Source organism: Lytechinus pictus, chromosome 5 (genome assembly GCF_037042905.1).
Source record: "Lytechinus pictus isolate F3 Inbred chromosome 5, Lp3.0, whole genome shotgun sequence".
NCBI lineage: Eukaryota > Metazoa > Echinodermata > Echinoidea > Temnopleuroida > Toxopneustidae > Lytechinus > Lytechinus pictus.
In genome coordinates this window covers 43,115,992-43,143,540 of record NC_087249.1, presented here as the reverse complement: position 1 = coordinate 43,143,540, position 27,549 = coordinate 43,115,992, and the positions used below count along the sequence as shown (strand labels likewise).

Genomic DNA, 27,549 nt, shown 5'->3' with positions numbered 1-27,549 from the left:
GAAGGGCATAGAGACATTATTCATAATGTGATATGCGCTATACAAGTACTGTATATTATTATAATTATTATCAAGAAAGTACAGTTTGGTTGGATTCATCATGGGATGTGGAAAGTGAGCCTCATTTTACATGCACATGGAAGCTCATACCTGACAGACGGGAAAGATTCTATGTGAAAAATCAACTTTAGACTTAAAAATGAATTAAAATGAAATGTGAAAAAAAAAACTGAGCTCCTGATATCACCACATCAATAACAAGATGACTACAAGAAGCTTGTGGTATTCACTGTATCAATATGCTATTTATTTTTCTCATCCAACTTCATAAAGACTCTACAGTCAGTGCCTGTTAATTTCACTCCTTTGCTTCATATAAGCTTTAGGGGTGGATTTGAGTTTTTTCAAAGATAAAACCATGTAAAATATATTATCAATATTTCATTACAGTAGCATACATGTATATCTTCATATATTTTTGCTCTTGAAATTCTGTGAAATCATGCCACCAGCATAGTTTCCAGTCATAATTTGCCAAGTTTTCCTCTATACCTCTCTTATGAGAAAAAGATGTGTCCTGCACACCGATAATACAATATTCAATTTCTAGAAAGATGTTGCCATATTGAACAGACCTCTCAAATAAAAGCGCTTCTATATACAGTTGTAATATTTTTTTTTAAATTTACATATGAAAATGACTTGTTGATATAACTCCATGGGCCTGTTGTAGATATAAAAAATTAGTCTAGAAATGTACTCCTGGGGCCGGTAACACAAAACTTAGCAATGATCATAGAACATTTTTCAACGATTGATTCCCTTGATCAATCGTGAAAATCAAGCGTACAATCAATTGCTAACCTTTGAGTTATGGAAGCCTGATTGGTTGAATATGAATTTCAAGACAGCTTACTTTGATTTTTTACATTTCATTTGATTACAATTGCTTGTGCAACAGGCCTCACAGATGCAAACATAAAAGAATCAACATTCTAGGAAAATTTAGTGAACAATTGGGAAATAAGATTGAGTCACAAAACGGCATTAATAAAGACACTATCAAAGTCATGTTATGTTCAAGAGCCTTTGGACAACAGTTATTTGTGTTCTAAATGTCTATGTGATTGGATGGCAGTTTTATGTAATCATGTGACATGACATAAGAGTAATATGTACCACACACTAACATCCTACTGATTTTTGTTTTACATGTACAAGCAAAAAAAAGAGCTGTGTTGCTTAACCGATAGATGTACAAATGTTTTCGATGTCGAACTTGATCACTTTTCAATACTCAAATTGGCAAATATATTTTTTTACTGTCTTTATAGTTTGAATAAATGAATATGGATTTTTTTTAAATGGGTCATAAAGACTATTGCAAAATATGATTAAAAATTTGCCAATTTCCAATTAAAATTTTTCAATTACATTCATTTTGAGGGCATAATGATTGGCGTAAGTTAATTGGCTTTTATTTGGAAGCAGTGCAAATTTAGTGCATTGGATATTGAATGAAAATTCTCAGTACACTTGTCTCTTTCTGGTGAAATATAATTACATTAAGGCCAACAGTCAGGATCACAGAGTGTCCTTAAGGAGACACTGAACCCCTATGGTTCAACAGGAAACATAACACACAGTATATCACACACAGAGGTTTCACAACGCAACAGAAATTACATATCCGATTAGAAATCTACATGAATAAGCTAGATACTAGATATAATCTCCTATATACAATTAGACTGCTGTGGGTCAGTTCGGGGTGTCCTCCGTTTAAGTAGAAATACAGCATGCTTGCAAAATCGACAAGTAGGACCATCGTGGGCATCCAACAGCTTCTCAGCATAGGAAACACCAACTGGGGACTGTGCCCCCGCCTGACTGGAGAACCTCTTCAGGAAATCAAATACACCTGTGTAATCCTGCATAGCATTGATTTTTACAAAGTCTTCTATATGAAAGAGAAAGCTTTTTTTAGGTACAACACGGTAGACGTTGTTACAACTGAGTTTGTTGTAGTCTTTAAAGAACTCCTTCAGGCTATTCACAGCAGCCTCTAAAACAGGCGTCTCTGGCTCTGGACGTGTGCAATCTGTTGCATCCTTGTCTCGTAAAGAGTGGACAGCTTCTAGAAGTCCAGTGACACACTTGTTTGTGCGCCCGTTTAGTCGGCCGCGATTTCCATCTGGTTCTGGACCTTCGCAATCTGTAGTGGCATATCCTTTGTAGTCTCCTCCATCTTTCCAGGGACCTAAACAAATAGAGAGATAATCATTCAATGAATCAAATGAAAGGCTTTCATGACATTTGCTCCGCCCACAATCGCTCTCAAAATCTGCACGAAAAACCGAACCTAAAACCTAATCTCCAAACACTCTATTACAATCCTACATGTAATTCTAATCCAATGCCCTCTGAGATATTAACCCTAACTAGGCCGGGCTTTTTTGGCTGTTCTGTGGCCGGGGGGGGGGGGGGGGGGGGGGGGTGATTCAACCCCCCCCCCCTGAGATCTCAGCCACCGATCGCGCGAGCGCCGCAAATATTTGCACGCTGGTAGTGTGCGATGTAATCTACAAGGCTGTATGGTAAAATTTTCCAAAATAATGAGATTTTATTTTATATGAATTAATTATGCTAATTTATGCATAAATCATACTTTTTGCTCTAATTCACTAAATAAAGCTCCTAGAATGCTAATTTTTGGTAAAAATATTCTTTGTAGCATTCTTAACAATCGCAATTGAAAAAAACTTCGGTTTGGAAATCAATTTCTTATGTATTTTATTGTTTTATGAATTTCTTATGTATTTCTCTGTTTTTCAACCTTTTGTTTTTCTTTGTTTTTTCACCAGATTTATTGCAAAACCTTTTTGAAGCATAATTGTGCTAAAATCAATTGATTTCAGCTGTTTAAAGCAAAAATAATCACATCTTAATGAATAAGATGAGAAAACTCAATTTGCATTGACTTTGTACACAAAATCACGTTTTGAAACAATTTTTGGTCTGACATGCACTTACGAAATGTTGCGTAATTTCGAAAATCGCGTACACGGGCGTCGCAAATTTGGTCTTAAAAAATGCGCAAGACTTGAAAGTATAAACTCTGTGAGTGGCGCGGTCAACCCCCCCCCCCCCCTCCCCGGTCAGTTTAGGGTTAAGACCGGAGCAAATGTTGCAGGAGCATAATGTTGTGTCACCTAGGAAAGAGCATGAAGAGTTCCTAATGGAGTGTTGCAAGAAATTTGCAATCATTTACAGCCAATTTTAGGTCACCAAACCAATCATACGTCTTGCAATTAATTGCAAATTTGCAACTGACCGCTTGGTCTGCTTCCTGTATCAACAAGTATCAATTGAATTGCTTCAGTTAAGATCGATCTATCGCTTGTAAGTTTGCGACTGAAATTTGCAATTGATTGCAAATATTTCTTGCAATACCCCCTTTAAAAGTGTGATACTAAAGTATCAAAGTAGCACCAATCTTTCTGAAGATATTCTAATTTTGACACATGAACCCTTTGTTCGACAAGCCTAGATGTGTGTGAACTTCTTACTCCATCTGTGTATGATTCAGGCGCATGATCGAGTGATATACCACATTTTCTTCATTGTGCAGTGCAAATTTTGATTTGATTGATTTAGAAATCAATCAAAGTTAAGTGTATATAATTCAAACTATGTTTAAAACATTTGCTGCAAGATGCACAATGCTGAGCAGCTATAGAACCTATAAAGCTGTTAACATACCTTGTGTTTTAAACATAATTTCCTGAAGGTGTCTGGGAGCAGTGGTACCTCTCTCTCTGATCTTCAAGACTTGCTCCATATCAGGAATTAGGTGCGAGATCTTGATTGGAAACTGGTTGCCACTACCTGCCATCTCCTTCTGTTTTTCCTGATTCAAGGTATAGCAAAGGGGCAAGGAGCTTGGGACAGATGGCCAAGTCAGTGTCAGCGTTTCTCTGGTTGATGTGTGCCTTAATCTCAAATCTAACAAAGAAAATGGGTATGTTTGCAAAAGTTTAAGCCGCTCGCAAGAAAATATTCAAATTTCAAAAAAGAGAAAAATAAAACAAGCTTAACATTCATCAAGGTCGTAGTAAAATGGAATTGTAATGCTAAAATGTTTGGGATACTCTAACATCTGAGAAGTTTCAGGGTTTTTTCGGGAGGGGGGGGGCTGATTCAAACAACAAGGACCCATACTCTGTTTAGCATCAGCAAATAATTACAAATATGGAAAGACCCATAACACTCAGCTTTGCCCTACATGTATGTTTTTTTGACCTGTCGCATAATAAACACTGAGAAATGTGCTATACATTGTCGCTTTAAATAATTTTCCATGATTGTTCACATATAATCCCCTTTGGCTAGCATACACACAACTATTACATTGGATGGGAGAAAAAAGAGCTGATGTGTACTGACATATTTATAACCCTTTCCTTTGGATCCTGGTGAGATGTCTGGATTTCTTGCCATTTGACCGAAATATAAAAAATACAAACCACTTTGTGCAAAATCATGAGACATGATATGATGGCTTGTGTCGGATCATTATCATACTGTACTGCCTAACTTAGAAAATGGACTAAAAGCTCAGTCGGACCCACCTTCTGTGCTAAATTCCTCCTTCCAAATCCAAATGAACTCTCTCGAATCCCCAGTCTGACCCTTGTTACCGAGCTGAACGGAATACTCTGTGCTGGGTCGAAGGTCACGGATCTCCCTGCTACCACCTTCTATGGTTTCAGCACTTGAGCTTGAGCTGGGAGAATTCTTTTCTTCATAATGCAAGTAAAATTTGTTTTTCACGTTTGGGCAGGAAATTGAAACCGATGTCCCAGTGATGTTACTGATCTTTAGACCTGAAAAATATCAATAAAGGCTTATTAAAATATACATGTACACGTAATGCAACAATGCACAACTCGGGCTGAAAGTATTTATATCTGAATAAAATTTTAAAGTTTATCAATATTTTGTGAGAACAGTTATATGCACATCGCCATGAACATTCATTAGGTGGGCTGATGATGTCACATCCCCAATTTCCTTTTTGTTATGTTTATGAAATCATAAATGTTTCATTTTTTTATACATGTGTAAATGATGTGTCTCCATTATGATGAAATAAGTTGCGGCAATAAATAGCTAATGCACTTAATCAGTTGTCAATCCAATTGTTTTAAATCTTGGTAGAAACATTTTGAATAAACCTAATTTCATATTATAAAATACAAAAGAAGAAGTGGGGATATGAAATCATCAGCCCACCTAATGAATATTCATAAAGACATGCCTAGAACTGTTTCACCAGAATAATGCAAATCTTTAAATTCAAACAAATTCTGTTATTTGTGATCCGATTTTTAATGAAATTCTCAGCAATTTGCTCTGTGAATTTTACTATATTTATTGAGATATAAATATTTTCAGCCCGGACCATCCCTTTAATATATACTGTACAAATCAAAAGAATATGAGAAAATGATCAGGATAATAATAATTAAACAAATATATATAATAATAATAATAATAATAATAATATTAGTAATAACAATAGTAATAACAATAATAATGATAATAATAGACAGTTCGTGTATAGCGCATACCACATGATGATAGAGCATCTTTATGCGCTTCCAAAGGACTTGGATATCATTACCCCATCTTTAGCCCCTCAGCCTTTTACAGCACACAGGCATTTCAAGGAATCAATTCTAGCAAGGTACCCTTTTATGTTTGAGTGTCTTCATGCACTACTTCTCTGTGTGTATAATGTATTGTTAACTTGCCAAGCTCTTTATATATTTTCATATATGTACATGTAGGAGGGTTTTGCATATGCTGCAGCTACTGACGATCGTGGCCAATTGTAATTATTGTTTAAACCTTTATGTCCAAGTTTCATGGAAAAGGTCTATTTACTTTCTAAGTTATGATGACATTCAAAAACTAAAAATTGGTTAAGAATATAACGTTGACGACAATGCCACCACAGCCATCAACAAAACTGTACCTCGTCTTGCTCTGCCATGCAGGCGAGACACAAAAAAAGGAGAATCTAATAAAGCCAGGATTACTTACAGTTCATCTTCAAGGTCTTGATCTTCTCGATATCTCTACAGAAACATTTAATCCAGTTACATCTGGCAGCATATTCCATCCAAATTTCTATGCTGTCATCCCATTGCATTGTTTCAATGAAGAAAATATCTTCTCGAGTCATCGAACTTTCTACTACAAAAAAGAAAACAAAATACAACTGCTAAGCGCATGCACATCAAAACATGATGTGTTGAACAAATATTCAATTATCTTCTCCAAACCTACAGTAAGCAAAGAGGCCCCTGATGAACCAAGAGCTACATGTAAACAACCACAATAAATCTGCCAAAACTACTTAGAAATAAAGAAAAAGATGATTGTAAGCTTTTAATCAAACATATACATGTAACATTATTAAATCCTTAATACACTGGGGACAGGAAAGAGTCAGCCAATCAATATTTTTTGTGATTAATCTGCAATATGAAAAGCATGTGCTGAATGGTTTCATGACTTTTTAAGTCTCACACATTTTTTTTATTTGAGATCATATTTGCTCCGTTTCAGGGTGTCAAAATTACTCACTATTTTGTAACTGCATGTCAGACCCAAATTTATGCCACAAAATATGTGTTTAAAAAAGAAAAAACAAAAAGACCAGCAAAGTCACTGATCCCTGTTCATATAGGTGTGTCTTTTCAATTGATCTAATGCCAATTCGTCCAATTACCAACTCGCATACCATCATTTGGTCCACCATAAGTTTGTACAAGTCCACGGGTCTAATTGCCTTATCATCTAATAACCAGCTGGTCCAATAGCCATTTAGTCAAAATACCATTTGGTCTAATTGGACTTAGTGTTAATTTGGCAAAATAAATGAAAAGAAAATGGGTATTCGACCAACTGGTCATGAGATGAAATGGACATAGACGAACTGTACTGACCGCACAGAAACGCTGTTAGCGCTAACAGAGGCCCTGTTACTACCGGTGAATGTGGCAGCGATGCCCAATGTTACAACAATGCATTACTTACACATTGAAATAAATGTTTTGACTTAACAATCCGAAAGATGTGACTGGGCTTACTGTTAGCACTCTGTTAGGCTAACAACGTTCATGAGCGTCCCTCACAGGTGATTAGACAAAGTGATTACTGGACCAAATGGTTGTTGGACGAAATGTTGACGGATGGAATGGCATTAGAGTAAATAAAGGTAAACCATGTGATGAGTGGACGAGTTGGCAATAGAAAAATTGGCAATTTACCGTCCATACACAGTTGAGGCCAAAACTTTACATACACCCATGGAATTCAGTGAATTTTTTCGCTTGCCAAACATCGTAAAATTTACGATATCTTCAGAAATTTAAATACTACCAAGACGAATTTGGTATCAAATGAAAGAGCGTATTAAGCTCTTTCACATGATTGGGATTAAAGTATATTTCAGGTGGAATTTTCTATGAAGAAAAAAAAGTAATATTTATGCCAAATGTATTCTATTATTTGTTATTATAATTTCAAACATCGTTTTATAGAAAATATAAATGTCAAATCTATAATTTATAATTCATTTTCTATCATGATATGTCACCACTGAACAAAAAAGTGTAATATGAAATGTTTGTGTTGAGAAGTAACTACATGTAGCACAAGTATGAAATGTTTTTGTCAGTTTTTATTTTTGATTTGTCTTAAATATGAAGATTTTTGGGGAAAAAATGACACCTAAATATTTTTCAACTCCTGATGACAAAGCAATATGATGAAGGGGCATGACATACTCATTTGTTTAATATCAGATTCATAATGATAGCACAAATATTTTATAAGATACACTAAATTTTATGATGTTTGGCAAGTGGCAACTTTTCTTTGAATTTCCTGGGTGTGTGAAAACTTCTGGCCTCAACTATTCATCATCAACGGGATTTTACCTCTACAGCTGATATACATGAACATGGTATCTGCGTTTATCATCTTTCAGTTTTTGGCTCTGTTATTACATCCTACAGTACTTTAGCGATGTCAATACCTCGTTTGATCTTGTTCCCATTTTTCTTGATGATAACAGCAACACAATCCGGTAGGTCTAGACAGGCCGCAATCCCTCTTATTTTAGCACTCTTAAAATCCGAAGTCTCTAAGGTGAGGCCATTATTGAAATCTATCAAAGAGATGAGAAAACAAAAGATTATAAAGAGAAGCAAAACGTTACCAGCCACCGTAACACCAATAACAAGTCTCCCAAGATGAATTATGATACTTTCACTGAGCGTGAAAAGGCACATCCTTATATTCAAATTATGTAAAACTTGTCAAAATGACTCTCACTATGTTTGATTGAATTCAGACAAAATTCTGTCAGAGATTCAAAGAAAAACACGGTTTGAAGTTCAGGATTTACTCAAGCATGAGAGGTGCACTCTGTGTAGTCTTGGTGAAAATTTCAAGCAGTCCACAAAAAATTGTGTCAAAGAAACTGTCGTAACTTGTTTTTAAATCAACTTTCTAACTTCAAATTTTGACAGTGTAAAGAGGAATTACTTGTTCAGAAAGAAAAGCTGATTTTCGATTTTTTTTTTTTCCAAAGACAAAATTTATTATTTGGGTTGTTTAGAGAGAACCTTCCCTGGCAACTAAATAGAGTTTTCGCTTTTAGTTTTACTATGCAGAAACTCTCTACAAAGGCATCGATTTCTTTGTAAATGCAATTAAAATCAAAATTGAGGCTTATGTCGAAAGTTGGTGGACTGGGACAGCAGATCATCCAAAGATTTGCCGCGGAAGCACAGTTACACATATGTCGTTGTCCAGAGTCAAGAGATTCCAATGCTGTCCCGGTCCATCAACTGTCGACAAAAGCCTCTGAGCTCTCCATTGTGATTTGACTTGCATTTTCAAAGGAATTGGAGTGTTGTAGAGAGTTTCCTCCTAGGAAATGCGAAAGGTCCGGAATGTTGGTTTTGGGGTGGCTGGTCACCTATGCCCCAACATTTGACTTTCATATGACACTGAGTTCCGAACATTCATTATCAAGAAGGGGGGGGGGGGTGACCTAAGAAGACATGGAAGGAGCCATTGGTGGAGGAGAGTAGGAGGGTTGGGCTGAGGGAGGAGGATGCCGCGGATAGAGTCAAGTGGAGGAAAGGGGCGAGGGTGATCTCTGGGAGTGTGAGGTGAAATCAGCTACCCCCGTACTCGGGGACTTAACCGGATTTAAAACAAAGATGGCTTCACTTAATCAACCAAGTAAGACATTGAAAATGATTAAAAAGAAGTATTTCTCAATTTTCTTGCTTGAATTTGTAAGCCCGGAATATTAAGACACTGCTACATTATGTATGGGCATGCCCATTTTAAAAATATTTTTTCGAACTCTTAATACAATACTCCTCTGCAGTATCATATGAAGGTTTAGTAAATTTAGTTCTCAAACCGTTTAATTGTCAAAGCCATTGACTCTTTTTCAGTTCAGCGGTCTACCGGTCTGCAGAAAAATGCACCCATGATCAGCAGCATGGGTCAGCCACTAGTGGGTCGGAGAGACTCTGCCCTAATCATAATCCTCATCACATGTTTCTTAAATCAGTGGCAAGTTTGAATCACTTCCATCATCAAGCCCCGGATTTCAATACCCCCTTCCTGTTTTGGGGACATTCTTTACTTGTTCATTTATATTTAATCTTTTCTTCTTCTTCCTATCTTGCATTCTTGGGTCTTTTATTCTTCTTCATTTTCTTTACTGTTGTCTTCTTTTCTTTTTTTTCCTTTTTTTTTGGCGTGCCTGCTGAAAACGGCAACTGTAGCACATGTTCCCCTGCCATATATATAAGGACAACAACAGGATTCGTTGTATTTGAGCCGTACTCACCATTCAATGGATGCGATTCTGAGTCGTGCAATCTCCTGCCTCGAGGTTGGTTTAGTCTCCTTTTCACACACACGAATGCCAAACATACCATAAGGCATACTGACAGGAGAACAAGAACAGCAATACCAATAATAAATAGAACAGAAAGTCCACCTGTAAAATGCAGGATCAAATGAAGTATTAAAAGAAGAAATAAGGGATATTAGGAAAGGGGAACAAATGTATTTCTTAACAAAATATAAAACATTACAGTATTAAATGTATTCAGGAAGCTGTGAACGGTTTTTTTAATAGTAAATTAAGAGGCTTTTTTATAGGAGGAAATTATAATTTCCTCCTATAAAAAGCCTCTTAATTTCCTCCTATAAAAAGCCTCTTAATTTACTATCTATTGTCCACGGCGGACGGCATTTGAATATTAATGAGTCAGAAAGAAGAGGATCGAGGGTATTTGAATTCCAGTTCATCGTGGCTTAGCCGTGAACCAAAATAGCCTGGTGGTTGAGTCGCTGCCCGGAAAGCAGTAGATGGCAGGTTCGAATCCCACTGGTTCCAATTTTTTCTGACTTATGATCTTATGATTTTCATTACAGATCGAGCATACTGATCTTAAACAAATAGGAGTAATGCAAAAAATTTGTTAATCAAATTATAATTTCCTCCTATAAAAAGCCTCTTAATTTACTATCTATTGTCCACGGCGGACGGCATTTGAATATTAATGAGTCAGATAGAAGAGGATCGAGGGTATTTGAATTCCAGTTCATCGTGGCTTAGCCGTGAACCAGAATAGCCTGGAGCATACTGATCTTATGAGTTTCATTACAGATCGATCAAACTGATCTTAAACAAATAGGAGTAATGCCGAAAAATTTGTTAATCAAATTATTTTTTTTTTAAATCATGCATTTTGAAAGCAAACATTAAGTTTGGGAGAATCTATAGATTATTTAGTTTCAAAATTTGAAGTCACTGAAGGATTAGATAAGAGAAATTAAAATGAAATGCATATTGTTTAAAAGTTGTGATGTCAGATATGATGAATGCAAACAAATTTTTTTTAAATATATTTCTACACAAAATTGGAACCTGAATTCTTTAGTTATTTTTTAATATTTTGTTGTGTGAAATAACTTTTCAAGGAGAAAACTGGACTAAATGTCAACTCAATCAAGGTACTATGTTATATCAGTCATCACATTTTGTATAAAGAGAAAAGAATTTATAGTCCAACTTAATTCATGTCATTGAAACTTTGCCACAACTTTGGAGAGTGTGCTTTAATTAAGCTACAATGAAACATTTCTATGTAAACTGGTTTAGATTTTAGGTACTCCCCCTCAAAATATAAAGATATTTGGTAAAGCTCCTAGAAAATTAAATACTGTATTCTAATAGCCCTCCAGAAAGTATGAAAAATGGAAACACATCACATGAAAAGTGTAATAAAATGGTCATGGTAAAAAAATACAGTGTGAAAATGTGGTGACAAGACATTTGCTCCTGCGACAATTTCTCCGGTCTTAATATCATAGAGGTCATATGATTAGAGGAAGGATTGTAATAAGAGTATTTGGTTCAGAATAATGCAGAGATAAGGATTGGGTTTTATTCAGTTTTGGAGGTTGGGATTTATGTTTGGCTTTACGTTCAGATTTACCATCGGAGCAATAGTCGCCGGAGCAATAGTTGCCGGAGCAAATGTCATGGAGCCAAAAATGTATCGATATCTAAGATTCCTTCATTATGTCCCATATTCTCAAAAGAGGTAGCATGCACACAAACCATGGACTGTATACATTTTATATTACTTGTACATATTTTACCATGCATAATAAGAAAAGTCCAATTATGAATATGCGCTTTTGGCAAGCGCGCTATTAAAATTCATGCTCGAATTTAGACACGATAATACAAGAAATTTGCATAGTCCACTATGGTACAATTGAAACCTCTTTTGAGAATTCGGGCCCAATATGTTTGTCTGGTAGCTTTGACCTTCACACTGACCTTCAGGTTGGCCGGATTCATCTCCCTTTGGTGTGGTATGTTCCGTTCCCTGAGTACTACCCGGTACGCTAATGGTAGTAGGAGGTGAGGTAGGAGGATCCACTGCACAAAAAGGAAAACAGTATACACATTGAAATCTATGTATCGATCAGTCAGCTGATAATCATCTGTTTGGAAAGGTTTCCAAACGTTTCCTGACTTTGGGGGTTTCTTCTCATACACGGACGGCTCGCCATCTCGCACACATTGTTAGAGACCAATACCCCATAGGCTTAATGTATTACTCCTCTAAATACAATGGTTTCAATATTCTTACATTAATTCTTATAAGGTGGTCTGTCTACGACAGATCAACTATTAATTTCGTCAGAATTTTATTTATTTATTTATTTACATGTATTCATTATTAAGCACCAATGTTTGTCGCCAAGTTTTCTCCGAAATGGCCATATCAATTTTACTGAATATTATGCCCTCTATAAAGTCTATCTTACATGTAGAGATGCCCAACTAAGCTTTTCAAGGGCATCAGGTCATGATGACGTCATCTAGGCGTAATTTTGTAAAATTATTTATTGGTTCATATCTACATAACGGATCATCAACAATCATATTTACAGCAAATAAACTTTAGGTCAAAGGTCAACTGTTGATGTCATCAAAATTCATGCAGAGGTCATGACACGCACGTGTCAAAATTAAAAAATGCTCAAAATCGCCTACATGTATATCCATAAAACAATGACCATTATAAACATGGCCAGAATTTATTCCCATCATTACTATGGTAATCCTCAAAGAGTTCCGTTTGTAAATAAACAATTTCATATACATTGTTTAAGAAAACTGAGACGACAGACCACCTAATTCGTCCGCATGACAAAATAAAATCTAGTTTTGTTATGAAATTGCACCGAGATAGTGTTGATTGCTAGATTCTGATTATAAACTGGGCTATGAAACGGCTCCCAGATCTAGAGAGACATACCGTATTCCAGAAAGACAGTCTGATTGGCAGTTGGGACACCCTGAGAAGCACATGTATATTGCCCTTCGTCACCCTTCTCAAATTCCTTTGTAAGAAGAGTCGACACAATCTCTTGGTCATCAATGATCTCCTGCGTCGTCGCCTCTCCCCAAGTATCAGTTGGGGCAAGGAGTTGCCCGGACGGATTGAACCACTCCAATGTAGGGGTGGGCATGTTAATGAATGATATTGTGCACATCACAGAATATCGGTTGGCAGTGGTGTTGTACTTTCGCTCGCTCATTGTCACATTGACAGATGGAACTGCAAGGAATATTCAATTAAAGAAAAAAGAAAAACATGGTTAATAAAATATCAAAATGCGCAAAATATCGACTATTATATACATGCATATACCAAACTTTTTAAACTCATGTAATTTCAGCCAAGAACGTGGCATGGTTATACAATAATTACAAATGTAATACATGGGATTAAATTTATTCCCCCTTCGCCCCAAATTGGTGAAGTTATAGGGAAAATCAAAACTTGGCTCTGTACAAGATCCAGTATTTTTATCAAAGTTTACAAATGTAAAATATTGATGACTATTTCTTTTATTTCTATTTACCCGTTATATTCATTCTTGTCAGTTCCCCCCCCCAAAAAAAAAAAAAGAATATATATGTTTACTTTCTGTTTATCAACTATGCACATTGCTCTACATCATAACATTTTCAAAACTTCTTGATCACGTCATTCACAGCAAAGCCCCAAAACTCAATATTTCCCTACTCGTTTTCACTGACTCACCTTGATCATTCAAGAAATGCACTTAGCATGACAAAGCAGAATAATAAAAATAAATATCAATCATAAATGAAACAGGAAGTTGAATAGGCTTATTTCCTTGCTACTGTCAAATGGATCTGCATACACAGTATGTTAAGGGAACAAAAAGAGGCACATAACGGGGAATTTGACATTTTTCATCACCATTATATGAAATGGTAAAAATTCCTTTTTATAATTCCATAAAACCAAATCTTGCATTATACGAATATAAAGAATGTTATTCTTGGTCATGTTATTCTTATACATACATGTATGTGTGTGTACATGTTGTATGTTCAATTCCCATATTGTGCAATGGGTATGATTCAAACATAAATTTCAACTACATGTATGTCTAAATATTATTGCTTTTCAGTGCATCCCAAAAGAAAATGGGAATTATAAAAGTAGTCCTTTATAACTCACTATCAAATATAACTGATAAATGACATAAGGCTTAGGGCCACTTCTTTGATCTGACACAACTACATGTACATGTATCTATTTCATGCATGACTATGCAAAAACAGGTTAAAGATTAGAAAAGAACCAAAAGGCCTGAATTCACAAAGGTGGTTTTTAAAACCATCCGTTAAACCCATGGTTTATGCAGATTTCTGGTATAAATTACGCTTATTTACTGCGTATAATAAAAATGTCCAATGCTGATGCGCGCTTTTGTCACAGTGCGCCATGGTTATCCACATTAGTTTATTCACGAGTCCACTGTTTAGAATGAATGAGTTCACAAAAATGCACATCAGCATTGGTCATTTTTTAATATACGTGGTAAATAAGCGTAATTTATACAGGAAATCTACTTAAACCATGGGTTCAACTGATGGTTTTAAAAAACCACCTTTGTAAATTAGGGCCCAAGTGATTTGAAAGACAGTATCTTCAATGAGAAAATCAAATATAAATATTTATAAATTCTTCCCATTCATGTTTCACCCTATTTAACAAAATTGAATAATTAACAAATCTCGATTTGCTTAAAACTCGTCTTTGCATTTCCTCAATTTCATTTGATAAATTCATTTTCACTGATTGCTGTCTGAAGCAATAGGCCCGTATTCTGAACTCAGGTTTAAATTAAACCCTGGTTTAAAGTTGTGGTTTAAGCATGGAGAGCCAATTGGGGCACAAATCCTTAACATTACACATCCAATCTATTAACTCATTTGACAATCAAATTGTTCATAATTGTCTGGGAATGATAACTGAAGTATATTTCTTCATTATGAGGGCAAAAGGAAACAAAATAGTAAACATAAGAAATATACAATATACACAGAATTTTTTAATTTTTGGCTCCCCATAATTTTAGCACAGAGTTAGACTGTGGTCTAAGTTAAACCCGACTTCAGAATATGGGCCATAGTATTTAAATCAAACAAACAAATCATTTTGGACTTGCTGATCTTCAACATGACATAGTGGTTGTTTTAGTATGACAAGAAGCCTGTGAACTTCTTTAAAAAGTTTAAATTCGGATACCGTACACCAACTGACCTTTCAGCATCCTTTCTATTAAAAAATTCTTTTTTTCACTAATGCAAGATGAATGAACATATAAAAAAAGAATGTAAGCCTTTACAATGATATTCCATCTATTCATCTATGATTAAGTAATGATAAGACACTGACAATTCTTGGGTTTTTTCAGGGATACATCGTGTAAAAAATAAGAGCGAATTGCTCTTCATTGATAATAGTTCACCTTCCAAATTTATAAAAAAACAAAACTTTTCCAACAAAAATTGAAAGGAGCAGAGCTTAATGTTTGAGCTAAAAAAAAACAGTAAGGAGAAAATACCAATTGAGTGAAGGTTATTCATACACAGATACACTCTCACTCTGCTAAATGAATGTTAGCAGATTTGGTGGCGTTTCTTCCTGCATTTCATGACAGAAAACTCCTGACAATATTAATTTTTTCTTGCTTTTCAAACAATTAATTGAATTTTCTAGGACATTTACGGATGTTTAACATTTTCAAAGGATGTCAGAATGTATGGGAATAATCTCTTTATTTTTTCTTCATAGATTGACCTCCAAAGTTGATGGGCCTGGCTTCGAGGGTTTTAAAGAAAAATAAATAATAATGTGGCTTAAAAAGCTCAAAATCCACTCTGTTTGAGGTGCATAAAGAAATTAAGAAGTAAAATGTGTTTTGATCAAATATATGACAAAAATAACAATATAGTATATTAATCTAACATTTGTTTCTACATCACCCTTTAATAAACTGAATGGGTACAGCCATCACATTGGGTGTCAATGAGTATTGCCAACACTATATCATTACTGTTGTTTGCACAAACAAAATGCAATCATAAGTGGGGAATCCCAACACAAGGTCAACAGAATGCTACCATAGACATATTATATATACTGTACATGTACTTTGTACATGTAGCTTGCATTAAATTTATCATTGGTTAAATACATTCTTTTGAATGACACCTCCAAATCCATATGATTTATTACTTGCCATTTGACTACTTCTCAAAACCCTTGTTAGTTAAAAAGCCTATTTCTAGTTTTGGTAAATCCCCCCCCCCCCCCCCCCAGTGAATGTCGCTATTCTGGTTATTACTACATGATACAAGCGTGTACAATATGCCCTATAAACAGTTACAATGTGATGGATGTTAAATCAAAATGTTTTTTCTTGGACAGATTCTGTGATTTTGCATGAAAATTTATTTTGATTGGATACCTGAGCAATTAAAATATTTGCATATTTCTTTTCTTCTTTTGATATAAAATATCCTCCCAAGCTTCGAATGGGCTGAAAATTTCAATTCAAAATTTTCAATGGCCGCTACACTTCTGTAAGATCAGAATACACAATGGTTAGCAATTGATCATATGCTTCATTTTTAGAATTGATTGTACATTGTTGTCAATGCAATCAATCGTAAAGTTATTCTTTTACGATGATTGCTAAGCCCAGATTATAGAATATTTCAATTTTTACTGATATGACAATAACAACCAACTTGACTTAATCATAATCTGTTAAAATAATGGTAATTGAAATTCCACATGTTCAGAGTGGAATAAAATTTTGTTTCACATGACAATGAGGAGAAAATTAGAATTTTTCATATTTCATATTCCATCCCCTCACAAAAGAAATAGTGAGGAGATGACGTCTGCTCATTTGCATATTGACCAGGATGTGCATATAATTGTTTTGTGAAACTTCAAAATGTCATAACTTTCTTATTTTACATCCGATTTTGATGAAATTTTCAGAGTAAGGCTTTTTCTCCTTTTATTCAAATCAACTTTTTATTGGGGTGGGCTTGACTTTTAAGTAGGGGTGCGCGGTGCAGGAGGGATTTTACAATTCCCCCAAATCAGGGGATGAATCAAAATGACAAAAAGAAAACACCTACACACACTTAAATTTAGAATAGCATATTTCCCTACTTGTACTTTCCATACCTTTAAAAATACATTTTGCAATGATCACAATCCATGCAAATCAACGTTTTTTAATGTTTTATAGTGCAATAAAATGATATGATTAATACATGCATAGCGTGGCAACTAAGGAAAGTCACATGCAATACATGCATTCATATTGCAATGCAAAAATAATAATGTACAAAATTGTACAATTTTTTATCATAAAGCATGTAGCAGAAAATGGTAAAAATGTGCTAAATATAAAGACAATGTAGAGGGAATAGAAACAGGGTGGTTCACAAACCACAAAGTCTCGCCTGATCCTTTGACCCCTAGATGACCTTTGGCCCCATCATCCTCAAGAACACACATGTGGTATTACCCAATGATCATTTGATCCAAGTGGGATCAAAATTGATGTAGAATAAAGAAATGAGAGCAAGTTGAACGAAAACTTTTAACAATTTGTAATAGATTAACAAGGATGGACATGACCTCATATCATTTGACATTTTTGATCCCCTATGACTTTTGACCCCATCATCCTCATGGACACACATCTGGTACTACGCAAGGATCATATGTACATGTACAGAGTGTGAACTGATTCAGAATTAAAGGGATGCTCCAGGCTGAAGATATTAATATCTCAATAAATAGAGTGAAATCCACAGAGCAAAATGCTTTAAATGCTGAAAAATTGGATAACAAATAACAAAGTTATTGAATATTAAAGATTTGCATTATTCCAGTGGAACAGTTCTAGACATGTCTTGAATATTCATTAGGTGGGCTGATGATGTCATATCCCCATTTGTTTTTTTGTATTTTATTATATGAAATTAGGTGTTTTCAAAAATGTTCTACCAAGAACTAAAAAAATTGGATTGACAACTGATTAATGCATTAGATATTTATTGCCGCAACCTCTTTCATCATAATGGAACACATCATTTACACATGAAAAAATGAAACAATTATGATTTCATGTAATAACATAAGAAAAGGGAAAGTGGGGATGTGACATCATCAGCCCACCTAATGAATATTCATGAAGACATGTCTATAACTATTTCACCAAAATAATGCAAATCTTTAAAATTCAATAACTTTGTTATTTGATAAAATTTTCAGCATTTTTCTCTGTGAATTTTACTCTATTTATCTAGATATGAATACCTTCAGCCCAGAGTATCCCTTTAGAGAAAGGGGAGCAAGTTGAACAAAATCTTTAACATGTTGTAATAGACTCACAGACCAATAGACTAACAGACCAACAGACTAAAACGGACCAGCAGACTAACATGAAAAGTGATCACTAGGTCTCTGCCAAACTTTGTTCAGGCAAGACAAGAAAGGAAGTGTGTTTATAAATCGATCTGCTGTTAATACTTGATTCAGTCATCAACTAATATACAACTGACCAGGTGGGTGTTTCATAAAGCTGTTCGTAAGTTAAGAGCGGCTTTAAGAACGACTGGTGATCCTTTCTTGTGGAAAATAGTATATTCATTGACGATAGTCAAGCGTGTAAGAAAGGTTCACCAGTCATTCTTAAAGTCGCTCTTAACTTACGAACAGCTTTATGAAACACCCACCAGGGTCTTAAATTGGGCACAACTACTATAATGTACAAGCATTTTTCTACTCCATTACAAACCAAGAACCCACATACAACAATAATATCCAAGTCCTTTGGAAGCGCATAGAGACATTATTCATAATTGTGATATGCGCTATACAAGAACTGTTTATTATTATTATTATTATTATACATGTATTACTACAAGAAGCCAGAAGAATACAAAGAAAATATGTCAATTTTTAGCTCCCAGTTAAAACAAGAAGCTCATGCAGGTTATCTTTTTTTTTAAACATAAAAGGAGACAAAAATGGATTGGGTACTTATATCAAAGGGGAAAGTTGACCTTGATACATGTATCTTGACTCCTTTCAGTTATGCGTATTTGTTCTTGTAGATGCATGAATACATTGGGGGCAATCATGGGGTGTGGCAACAATTTGGAAAATGTATTATAAGGCATTAAACTCAAGATAAGCAAGAGACAAAACAGGACCTCATTTCAAAAGAGGTGTCGTCTAAAAATAATGCCCAAAATCTGTGACATATTTGCTCTTAGCCAATCAAAATACAGGACTTCAGTAGCTTATAACAGCGAGATGGACATTGTCTCTGAGGCAATGACACTGTCAGCAAATAAAAGAAGGGTAATGATATTGCACAGGGGTGAAACTAAGGCTCGATAAAAAAAGTTTGTAAATCTTCTAGAATGACTCATTCCCACATGAAAAAGGTGTTTTCTATGGCCGAAAATATGTTGAAAAATTTGAATTCAGACTTTAGTCTGAAAAGTGGAGTTCTTTATTGTATTTGCTGGGGCAACAACAAAGATTATTAAGGAAAGGCTGGGATTGAGTTTTAAAGAAATACACCCAACCTGTAATCTGCTAACTGAACAAGAAGGGTTTTGAAAGTCTCCTTTGATAAAATCAAAGTATATTGGAGCAAGGAGGGGGGATGTATCTCCCACTATTGTTAGTGCAACTGTTCATTGCCACAAACTACATTGTGCTCGAAATTTTGGGCTGCTAATTAGCCGTTCACCTGACATTAATAGGTTATAGAAAGTACACCACTGTTGAGAGAAATTTTGTTTTATAGCATTCTAGAGGTAGCTCTGTATGACGGAAGAAGCAAAGTTAGTTTACAGTAGTTGATCAATTAAATGCTGCAAAGGTAGATCTACAGGGACATTGTCGGAAGAGACATCTATGCTCATGTGCACTCTTGGCCTGTTTACCTGGGGTTGGGGTGGTTGTGAGAGGATTCTTATTCCTGTAACATGCATCTAGGATATCATCTCCAGAGGGGGCGGACTGCCAGGGGGAGCACCAATCTGGACATGTGACCCCCTGGCTATAGCACGGCAATTGCTGATACATTTCACTCAAGATCAAATTAGCAGGGCAGCGGGAACATTTAGCACATTTACGGCTGCTAATATCGTAGAACTCTCTGTGGTTGAGGCAAACAGAAATCAAGAAATTAAAAATAAAAAGCCGTGCAGGTTGGGGGTGCATGCGCATGCAATCTACCTGGCGGGGTGGGAGTGGTCGGAGGGCACGCGTCTCTTCCTTCGTTTGGGTTCCACGTCTGAGTCTCCTCCGAGCACCAGTTGGGGCATAGTGAGTCGTATTGACTGCACATGCTTATCTTGACAATGACACCTTGACCAAGAATTGCATCTCTAGGACAAGGGCTGCATTCTCTGCACGCTCCAAAGTTCGGGTCCCAGTATTTCCTATAGGGAATGTTAATGGTAAAGGTGGAAGGAAATATATCATATGAAATTAGAAACATTATGGATTCTAAACTGCACAGTCTGCACAGTCAAAATGTATACCCCTGCCTTACTGCCAGATCAAAAATGTACTATTACACATCTTTCTTCTAAAATTTCCCAAAATATGACCTCTGATCTAATGAGATCATTCGCGCTGACATACATTAAACAAGTGGGACGCATCTGGCAGTCTCGACTGCATTACCTGATTCAAAATAGCAGCAGTGCTGACTCTGTAAACAACTAAGATGAATAATTACTCACAAAAAACACCAATCAAATCATAATATAATACCAAGTTTGACTCATTGACCCTAGATGACCTTGATCGTGTGACCTCAAACCTGTGCAACCTGATCAGTGATACTTAATTACCCTTATTTCATGCAATAGATCCATAAACTGTCTAAGTTATAATAACATAAAATTGAACCTTGGTTAAGATTTCAATGTTGATACCACAAAATCATCAGAGTTCATAGACCCAAAGTGACCTATGACCTTTATCATGTAACCTGGAATTCAAAAAAATTATCAATACTACTTGATTACCCTTATGTCCACGTTTAATGAACTAGATCCATAAACTTTCTAGGTCATGATGACATTTCAAAAACTTAACCTTGGCTTTTAAATTTTTAATGTTGATGTCCCTAAATGACCTTTGACCTTGGTCATGTGACCTGAAACTGATGCAAAAAGATCAGTAATACCTAATAACCCTACATGTATGTCCTTGTTCTGTGCAATAGATCCATAAACTTTATAAGTTTATTAATGATAACATAAACAATTAACCTTGGTTAAATTAAGGCAAAATGATTAATGCTACTTTATTATCCTTATGTCCAAATGCCCAGAACTAGATCCATAAACTTAAAGTTATGACATTTTCAAAAACTTAACCTTGGTTATAGAATTTCAATGTTGATCCCCAAAACATGGTTAAAATTTATTGTGCCTAAATGACCTTTGACCTTGTCACCTTGGTCATGTGTCCTGAAACTCATGCAAGATGATCCATGATAATTTATTACAATTATGGGCAAGTTTCATGAACTAGATCCATAAACTTTCTAAGTTACTATGAAATTTCAAAAACTTAAACGTGATTAAGATTCAAAGTTGACGCCGCTGTCATAGCCGTCAGAGCTCGCTTGATAGTCTCCGCTATGCAGGCAAGACAAATATGCTTTAAAAAGTCCATGGACATGGATGCCTTTTGTACAGCAAAAGGACGCTTAGGTGTGGGTTTTCTCAGCTACACACCCCTGTCAAAATTGAAAACTGGGTAAAGTCCATCGACGCGAGAGGGCGCACGAGATATAAAATGTCATTACTTGAATTTTAACGAAAATAAACAGTTGAATAAAAGATAGCCACTACACAGATTGACACACGATTGACCCTATCCGCCTTTCATATTTAGCATCTGAACAAGATTTTATTTCATTCTGTCATTACTGCAACTTCAATGGACTCTTTGATCTTTATTGGCTGTGGAACACTGCTACCATGGTACATTACAATGTACATGTAGTTACCACTGGTGACAAAGCTAAACCATCATGAAATTAACTTTCATACAATGGGGTTCTGGGTCCCGTTGCATAAAAGTTACCATTACATGTATGGTATCTTCACCATCCAATGGTAACTACCATGGCAACAATGCTCAACAAGGATTCCATGGAAGTTTACCATTGGATGGTAAAGTTACCATAATGGTAACTTCTATGCATGGGACCCTGGTTATACATTGTAAAGACTCCTTTTCTACAATTAGCTTCCCTTGTTAATACAATAAAATATACCCTTCTTGACATAGAAGACAAGAAAAAAATACCAAAAGCTACTTTATGACTTACCCGTAGGGGCAATCACTTGCTTGGCAAGACACTACAAGAATACAAAATAGGCCTCCTGCAAAAAGAAGCTGATTTGGTAGAAAAGGAACAAAGAAGAAAAAATCAAGTGAAATTCTATTTTCTTTTCTTTTCATTCAAAGAGCATTATAAAGTCCAGTCTCGGGTAGAGAGCCATACAAGGAGAAGTAGGCCTACATCAATTGGAGATTTTACTATTAAGGGCAAAGGAAGTTTATAATATTGCCTTAATACAAATTAAGATTTATTTGGAAAACATAATTCTTGATACAAATTTATATCTGGCTGTGAGAGTTGCATGGTATATGTGTCTCAAAATGATTGATAACAAATGTTTTGCAGAGCTCTTAGAAACTACACCAGATGGTAGAATCAACATATATTTTGATACAGTTTTAATTCATTAAAAACCGGCATCACAGAAGAATATTAAGCTCCTTAAGTATCAAAAGATGATTAAAAACAAATTATTATTGTCCAACTAAGTGATGAAGTGCACCCTTCAAACCCCCTCAACCCCCCCCCCCCCCAAAAAAAAAAAAAAGTCAAGCAAAGCAACTTACCCGTAACGTTGCCATGGTCTTTGAAAATCCAATCGGACCAATCCAACTGCTTTGACCCTTTTTTCTGATCCTGAAATGAATTCAAATCAAATTCAACAAGGTAATGTTCAAGTACATGTAACAATGAGCAGAAAGAAAACTGTATGGTGCAAAAATGACTGAAATTCTGAAAATATTGCATTGATCATGAAATACGGTAATTAAAACACAAGTAATCCTGGTAAGTAAGCTGTGGCATAGGCCTACATATGGGGGGGGGGCTTGGGGGTGCTTGCCCCTCCCCTATTGTTCACGACCAAGGAAAAAATAGAAGGGAAAGAAAAGGAAAGAGAGAAGGGTAAATATATTATTTTCTGAATATTGTTTTATCAAAATCTATCACAAAATTGGATTTTGTCATAAAAATGATGATTTTTTTTTTTTTTTGCCTCATACACTATTACTGGCCTCCTCATTTTTTTTTGCTCCTTACACCACTGCCGGTATTAAGCAATCAACTTCAAGAGGATAGTACAGTCATGATTGGTTATATACTCTACCATACAGACCTACATATAGACTTGTACGTGCCATCACATCAGGTTATCACGTGTGGACGGGCAATCACATAACCCGACCATTCGAGAAAAGGGCCCCCTGAATTCCTGAAAGATCGGGTCCAATCCAACATATCTCGTAAATCAGACCTAAACATTCGTACATTTGACTGATAATTTTTACAAAGTGTTGAGCTAACTGGACCCGGCCTTTCAGGAATTTAGGGGTCCCTTTTCTTACACGATCGGGTTACAGGATTGCCCGCCTGTTCATGATACCCTAAGCAAAAAATGAATGCCTACAATACACGTGTATGAGTTAACATCTTGAAATCACAGAAATCTAGCAAAATTTAACTTTACACGTTGTCTGTAGAAGAGGCAGATAATTCATACTTTACTAAACACAGTTGAGCATTAATGCATACATTTCAAAAATTTCTTTAACAAATAGACAGTTAATATCTGAAAGAATTTTACACTATATTTTGCACACAATTCAGCAAATTTTTCATTTTCTATCACTCAGCACCTGTATAGTTTATGACCATTTTGATGGTGTAACAGCATGCCATTTTGTTGAATTGTATTATTTTGAATTCACTTTGTACCACACCCAGAACATTCAATCAAAAGTACACGGTAGCTACAAGTGAACACAAAACAATCATGGTTATCATGCAATAGCAAAACTCAACAAATATGCCCAGATCTTAATTCCACAATTTATGGCAAAACGAAACCAAATTTGATTTTAAATAAGAAATAACAAACAATCTACAGTTCAAGTACTTCCTGATATACAGTCATGGCAATTCAGAGCTTTACCTTAATTGGAATTCCTCTATCAACTACAAACACAAAAATAATTTTTGAAAGCAGAAGTTATAGAGTCCACTTTCGGATAACACTGTAGACCCAGTTGATGTATCCATTGAAAGAGAGGACGACGATTTGTTTAGAGTAAACCACTTCCCATTAGAAACAACATGGTAATCAAATCACAGTCTACTGCGTAACAAAATCATGTGAGCAAAATGTACAAAAGAATATGTATTGATGAATGAACAGAAGGAACTATCAGTGTGACACAAGTCCAAAGTACACCTTTAGCCCCATGTTAGTTGAATAGTATAGTATGTATTGTGTATATTGTGAGATGTTATGATAAGAATATAACAAATACACACAATATGATAGTATGTAGCTACATGTATATAATAATGAAAAAGTATATCCGTGGGTATGAAATAAAGAGGCTTTAATAGGAGGAAAATATAATTTGTAAACAAATTTTCAGCATTTCTCCTAGTACAAGTTAAGATCTTTAATGACAATCTTTTCTGAAAATGATTTTCATACCAGATTGAGCATGCGATCTTAACTTATAGGAGTAATGCGGAAAATTTGTTTACAAATTATATTGGAGGGCTGTATAACGAACAGTACACTGTTAAACTGTTGTTTTATAATGTAAAGCAAGCTGAATGCCACGTTCACCCTATCCCATTTGTGCTGTGCCTGATAAAAAAGTGGTATTGCCCTAAAATTATTGAAATTTAGAGGGAAAGTCTACCCCAACAAAAGGTTGGTTTGAAGAAAGGGAGAATTTTCATGGATGTTGAATGTAAATTGTAATCATAAGTTTAAATATTTTGATTTTTTTTGCTTAACATGCAAATGAGAGAGTTGATAATAACACTCACTATTTCTTATGTATTTTATTGTACATTTGTGTCATTTTTTGTAGACTTGAAAATAAAGAAACTTGTCATCAACTCACAATAGGTGAGAACATCAGAAATTCTACATGAAACTTTGTTTCATACAAATGTATTTTATGAGGAGAAAACTAAAATGTTCATTTAATAAAATACAAGACAAATAGTGAGTGGGTTACATCACTTGTTCCTTCCTTTGCATACTAACACTGACGTATCCGGGGGGGGGGGGGGGGGGCAAAGCCGGCCCGTACCCCCCCCCCCCCCTTTGAGATTAAAATTTTAAAATTTTTAATGTAAAAATGCTGGTTAATCAGAAGTGCCCCCCCCCCCTTTTTGAAAGTGAAGACCTTTTTTTTTTGGCTTGTCATATTTTTCCTTGGAAAATGTGCCCCCCCCTTTGGAAAATCCTGGATCCGCCCCCTGCATTACAACCAGGATGTACTGATTTTATTAAAACTTTGGAATACCATTGTTCTTATTTTATACCCGATTTTATGAAATTTCAGATTTATTATCAAAAGCTTGACTGATTTTCTCTTTTCATTCAAAGCAACTTATGGTGCCCAGGGTGACTTCCCCTTGAAAAGGAGAATGATACCCTGGGGTCAAGTTTAGCTTGTGTGAAAACAGCAAAATCAAAGAAAAAAAATGAATGACAGTTTGAGAAGCAATGATCAAATATTAATCAGTTATGAGCAATTTAATGTTGAGAGCACAAATGATGTGGACATCGTCCTATTGGCAATGTGACCAACAATGACACCGTTCTCATTATACTTTCTAAAACTAGTTAACTGGAAACCGTTTCAGGAAACCACTTTGAAAGATCGCTTTGCTAGCATTCCCATTTGATCACTTGAAAGTGGTTTTCAAAATAACTTCACATAAAGCGTTCTTGTTGCTACGGAAAAAATCTGTGGGGTGTCACGTTTCGCGCGAAATTTGAAACAGCAGCGTAGGCATTCTACACACAGTGTGTGGAGTAGCGCGCTCAAAATGTGCAAAGGTTGCTTCCCGAAGAACGGTTCTGTCCTCACTTACGCTAAAACCAGTTTAAGGAGGCAAAGCGATCTTGAAAACTTCATTGCGAGGTGGTTTTATGAACCGGTTCAGAAGATCGCTTCCAAGATTGCTTCGACTGTTCTCATTACATTTTAAACTTTTAATTTCCACTAAACTAGTTTTAGGAAGGTAGTGAGAACGGTGTCTAAGTGTGCTGTCACATTTATGCAGCTCTCCAATTACTTTTCTCTATTTATCAAAATGTATCTAAACGTGCACCCCTTCCCCCCCCCCCCCCGCCTATACCCTTGCAGCCCACGAATGGGAAAGACTCTCTGAAATTGACATTTTAATTCAACATTTTTGCGTTTCTATAGCCAAGGAAGTCGAAAATAGGAATTCAATAGATCATTGATATTACAATAAGAATAGTTTTGAATATATTAGTGAACTGATTTTTTTTCAGGTGCACCACAAATGAATTACCAAAAATTAATCTGAAAGTAGATCTGCAAATAAGTGCCCCCCCCCCCCAGTCTTGGTTTTTCATGCTCTACACACACAAACATTTGAACTTTGAACAACACCAAACATGAACTTCCCACATCAACGCTATAAATACTGACAAAAACATTGTCTCCCGCATAAAGACAGAATGTAGAGAGTCTAACAGACAGCTCCAGCTTTCACAAAGTTAATGATTGCTTTACCGATGAAGGGGGTGCCCTACCAGGGTCCAGTTGCATGAAACCATGGTAACAATGATCAACAGCCAATCAGAATGAAGGATTCAATGAAAGTTACCATAATCAACTTTTATGTAACAGGGCCCAGGAATAACAATTCCTTGGATTACAATAACCACATAAATTATAATGAATAGATACCATTAGTGGACAAAGTGGGAATGGGGGTCAAATGACCCACTATTCCCCCTCCCCCCCCCCCTGGTGCTGCCACTGCTTGTTAAAAATAAGAGAAAATAATAGGACTATTTTGCGTAGATTTTGTTTATAAGTAATCGCTCTTAAAAAGAAAGAATTATAAGCAATAAAAGATAAATCATTAATCAAACAATCCATCTTGTGTTAGAATGCATAATTGTGGTTATCAAAATCATTTCAAAGTAAAACAAGTGGAGCGCCTCTGGCAGTCTTGCGTACATTAAGCAATTCAATATAGCAGCAGTGCTGACTTTGAAAACTACTATTAAATAATTATTGACAAAACACACCATTCATATAATGACATAATACTACGTTCATTGACCCTAAATGACATTTGACCTTG

At 35.6% G+C, this 27,549-nt stretch overlaps 1 protein-coding gene across 7 annotated transcripts; it reads right to left on the bottom strand.

Moving 5' to 3' along the window:
• Positions 1–277: 277 nt before the first annotated feature.
• Positions 278–24,668, bottom strand: LOC129261392 (uncharacterized). Of its 7 annotated transcripts, none has more exons than XM_064099040.1 (12): positions 24,362–24,668; positions 22,998–23,067; positions 22,417–22,484; positions 20,006–20,220; positions 12,948–13,250; positions 11,960–12,061; positions 9,950–10,102; positions 8,111–8,242; positions 6,109–6,261; positions 4,632–4,886; positions 3,763–4,005; positions 278–2,260 (listed from the first exon to the last, which is right to left on the bottom strand). In XM_064099040.1, the coding sequence occupies exons 2-12, from the start codon at positions 23,010–23,012 to the stop codon at positions 1,737–1,739; spliced, it is 2,163 nt and encodes a 720-aa protein (XP_063955110.1). In that variant the 5' UTR covers positions 23,013–23,067; positions 24,362–24,668; the 3' UTR covers positions 278–1,736. The 7 variants fall into 7 exon arrangements, with proteins under 7 accessions (XP_063955110.1, XP_063955112.1, XP_063955117.1 ...); XM_064099042.1 differs by lacking the exon at positions 20,006–20,220 and adding an exon at positions 20,301–20,506 and having other exon boundaries at positions 24,362–24,600; XM_064099047.1 differs by having other exon boundaries at positions 20,006–20,506; positions 24,362–24,598.
• Positions 24,669–27,549: the final 2,881 nt, after the last annotated feature.

What these genes read in the sequence shown, in the direction of transcription:
- LOC129261392 (XM_064099040.1), bottom strand. An exon ending in GCAAGTGATTGCCCCTACGG is followed by an intron (nt 20,221 to 22,416) that starts GTAAGTCATAAA and finishes CCTCAACCACAG; the next exon opens with AGAGTTCTACGATATTAGCA. An exon ending in CAAGACCTTGAAGATGAACT is followed by an intron (nt 4,887 to 6,108) that starts GTAAGTAATCCT and finishes GATATTTTTCAG; the next exon opens with GTCTAAAGATCAGTAACATC.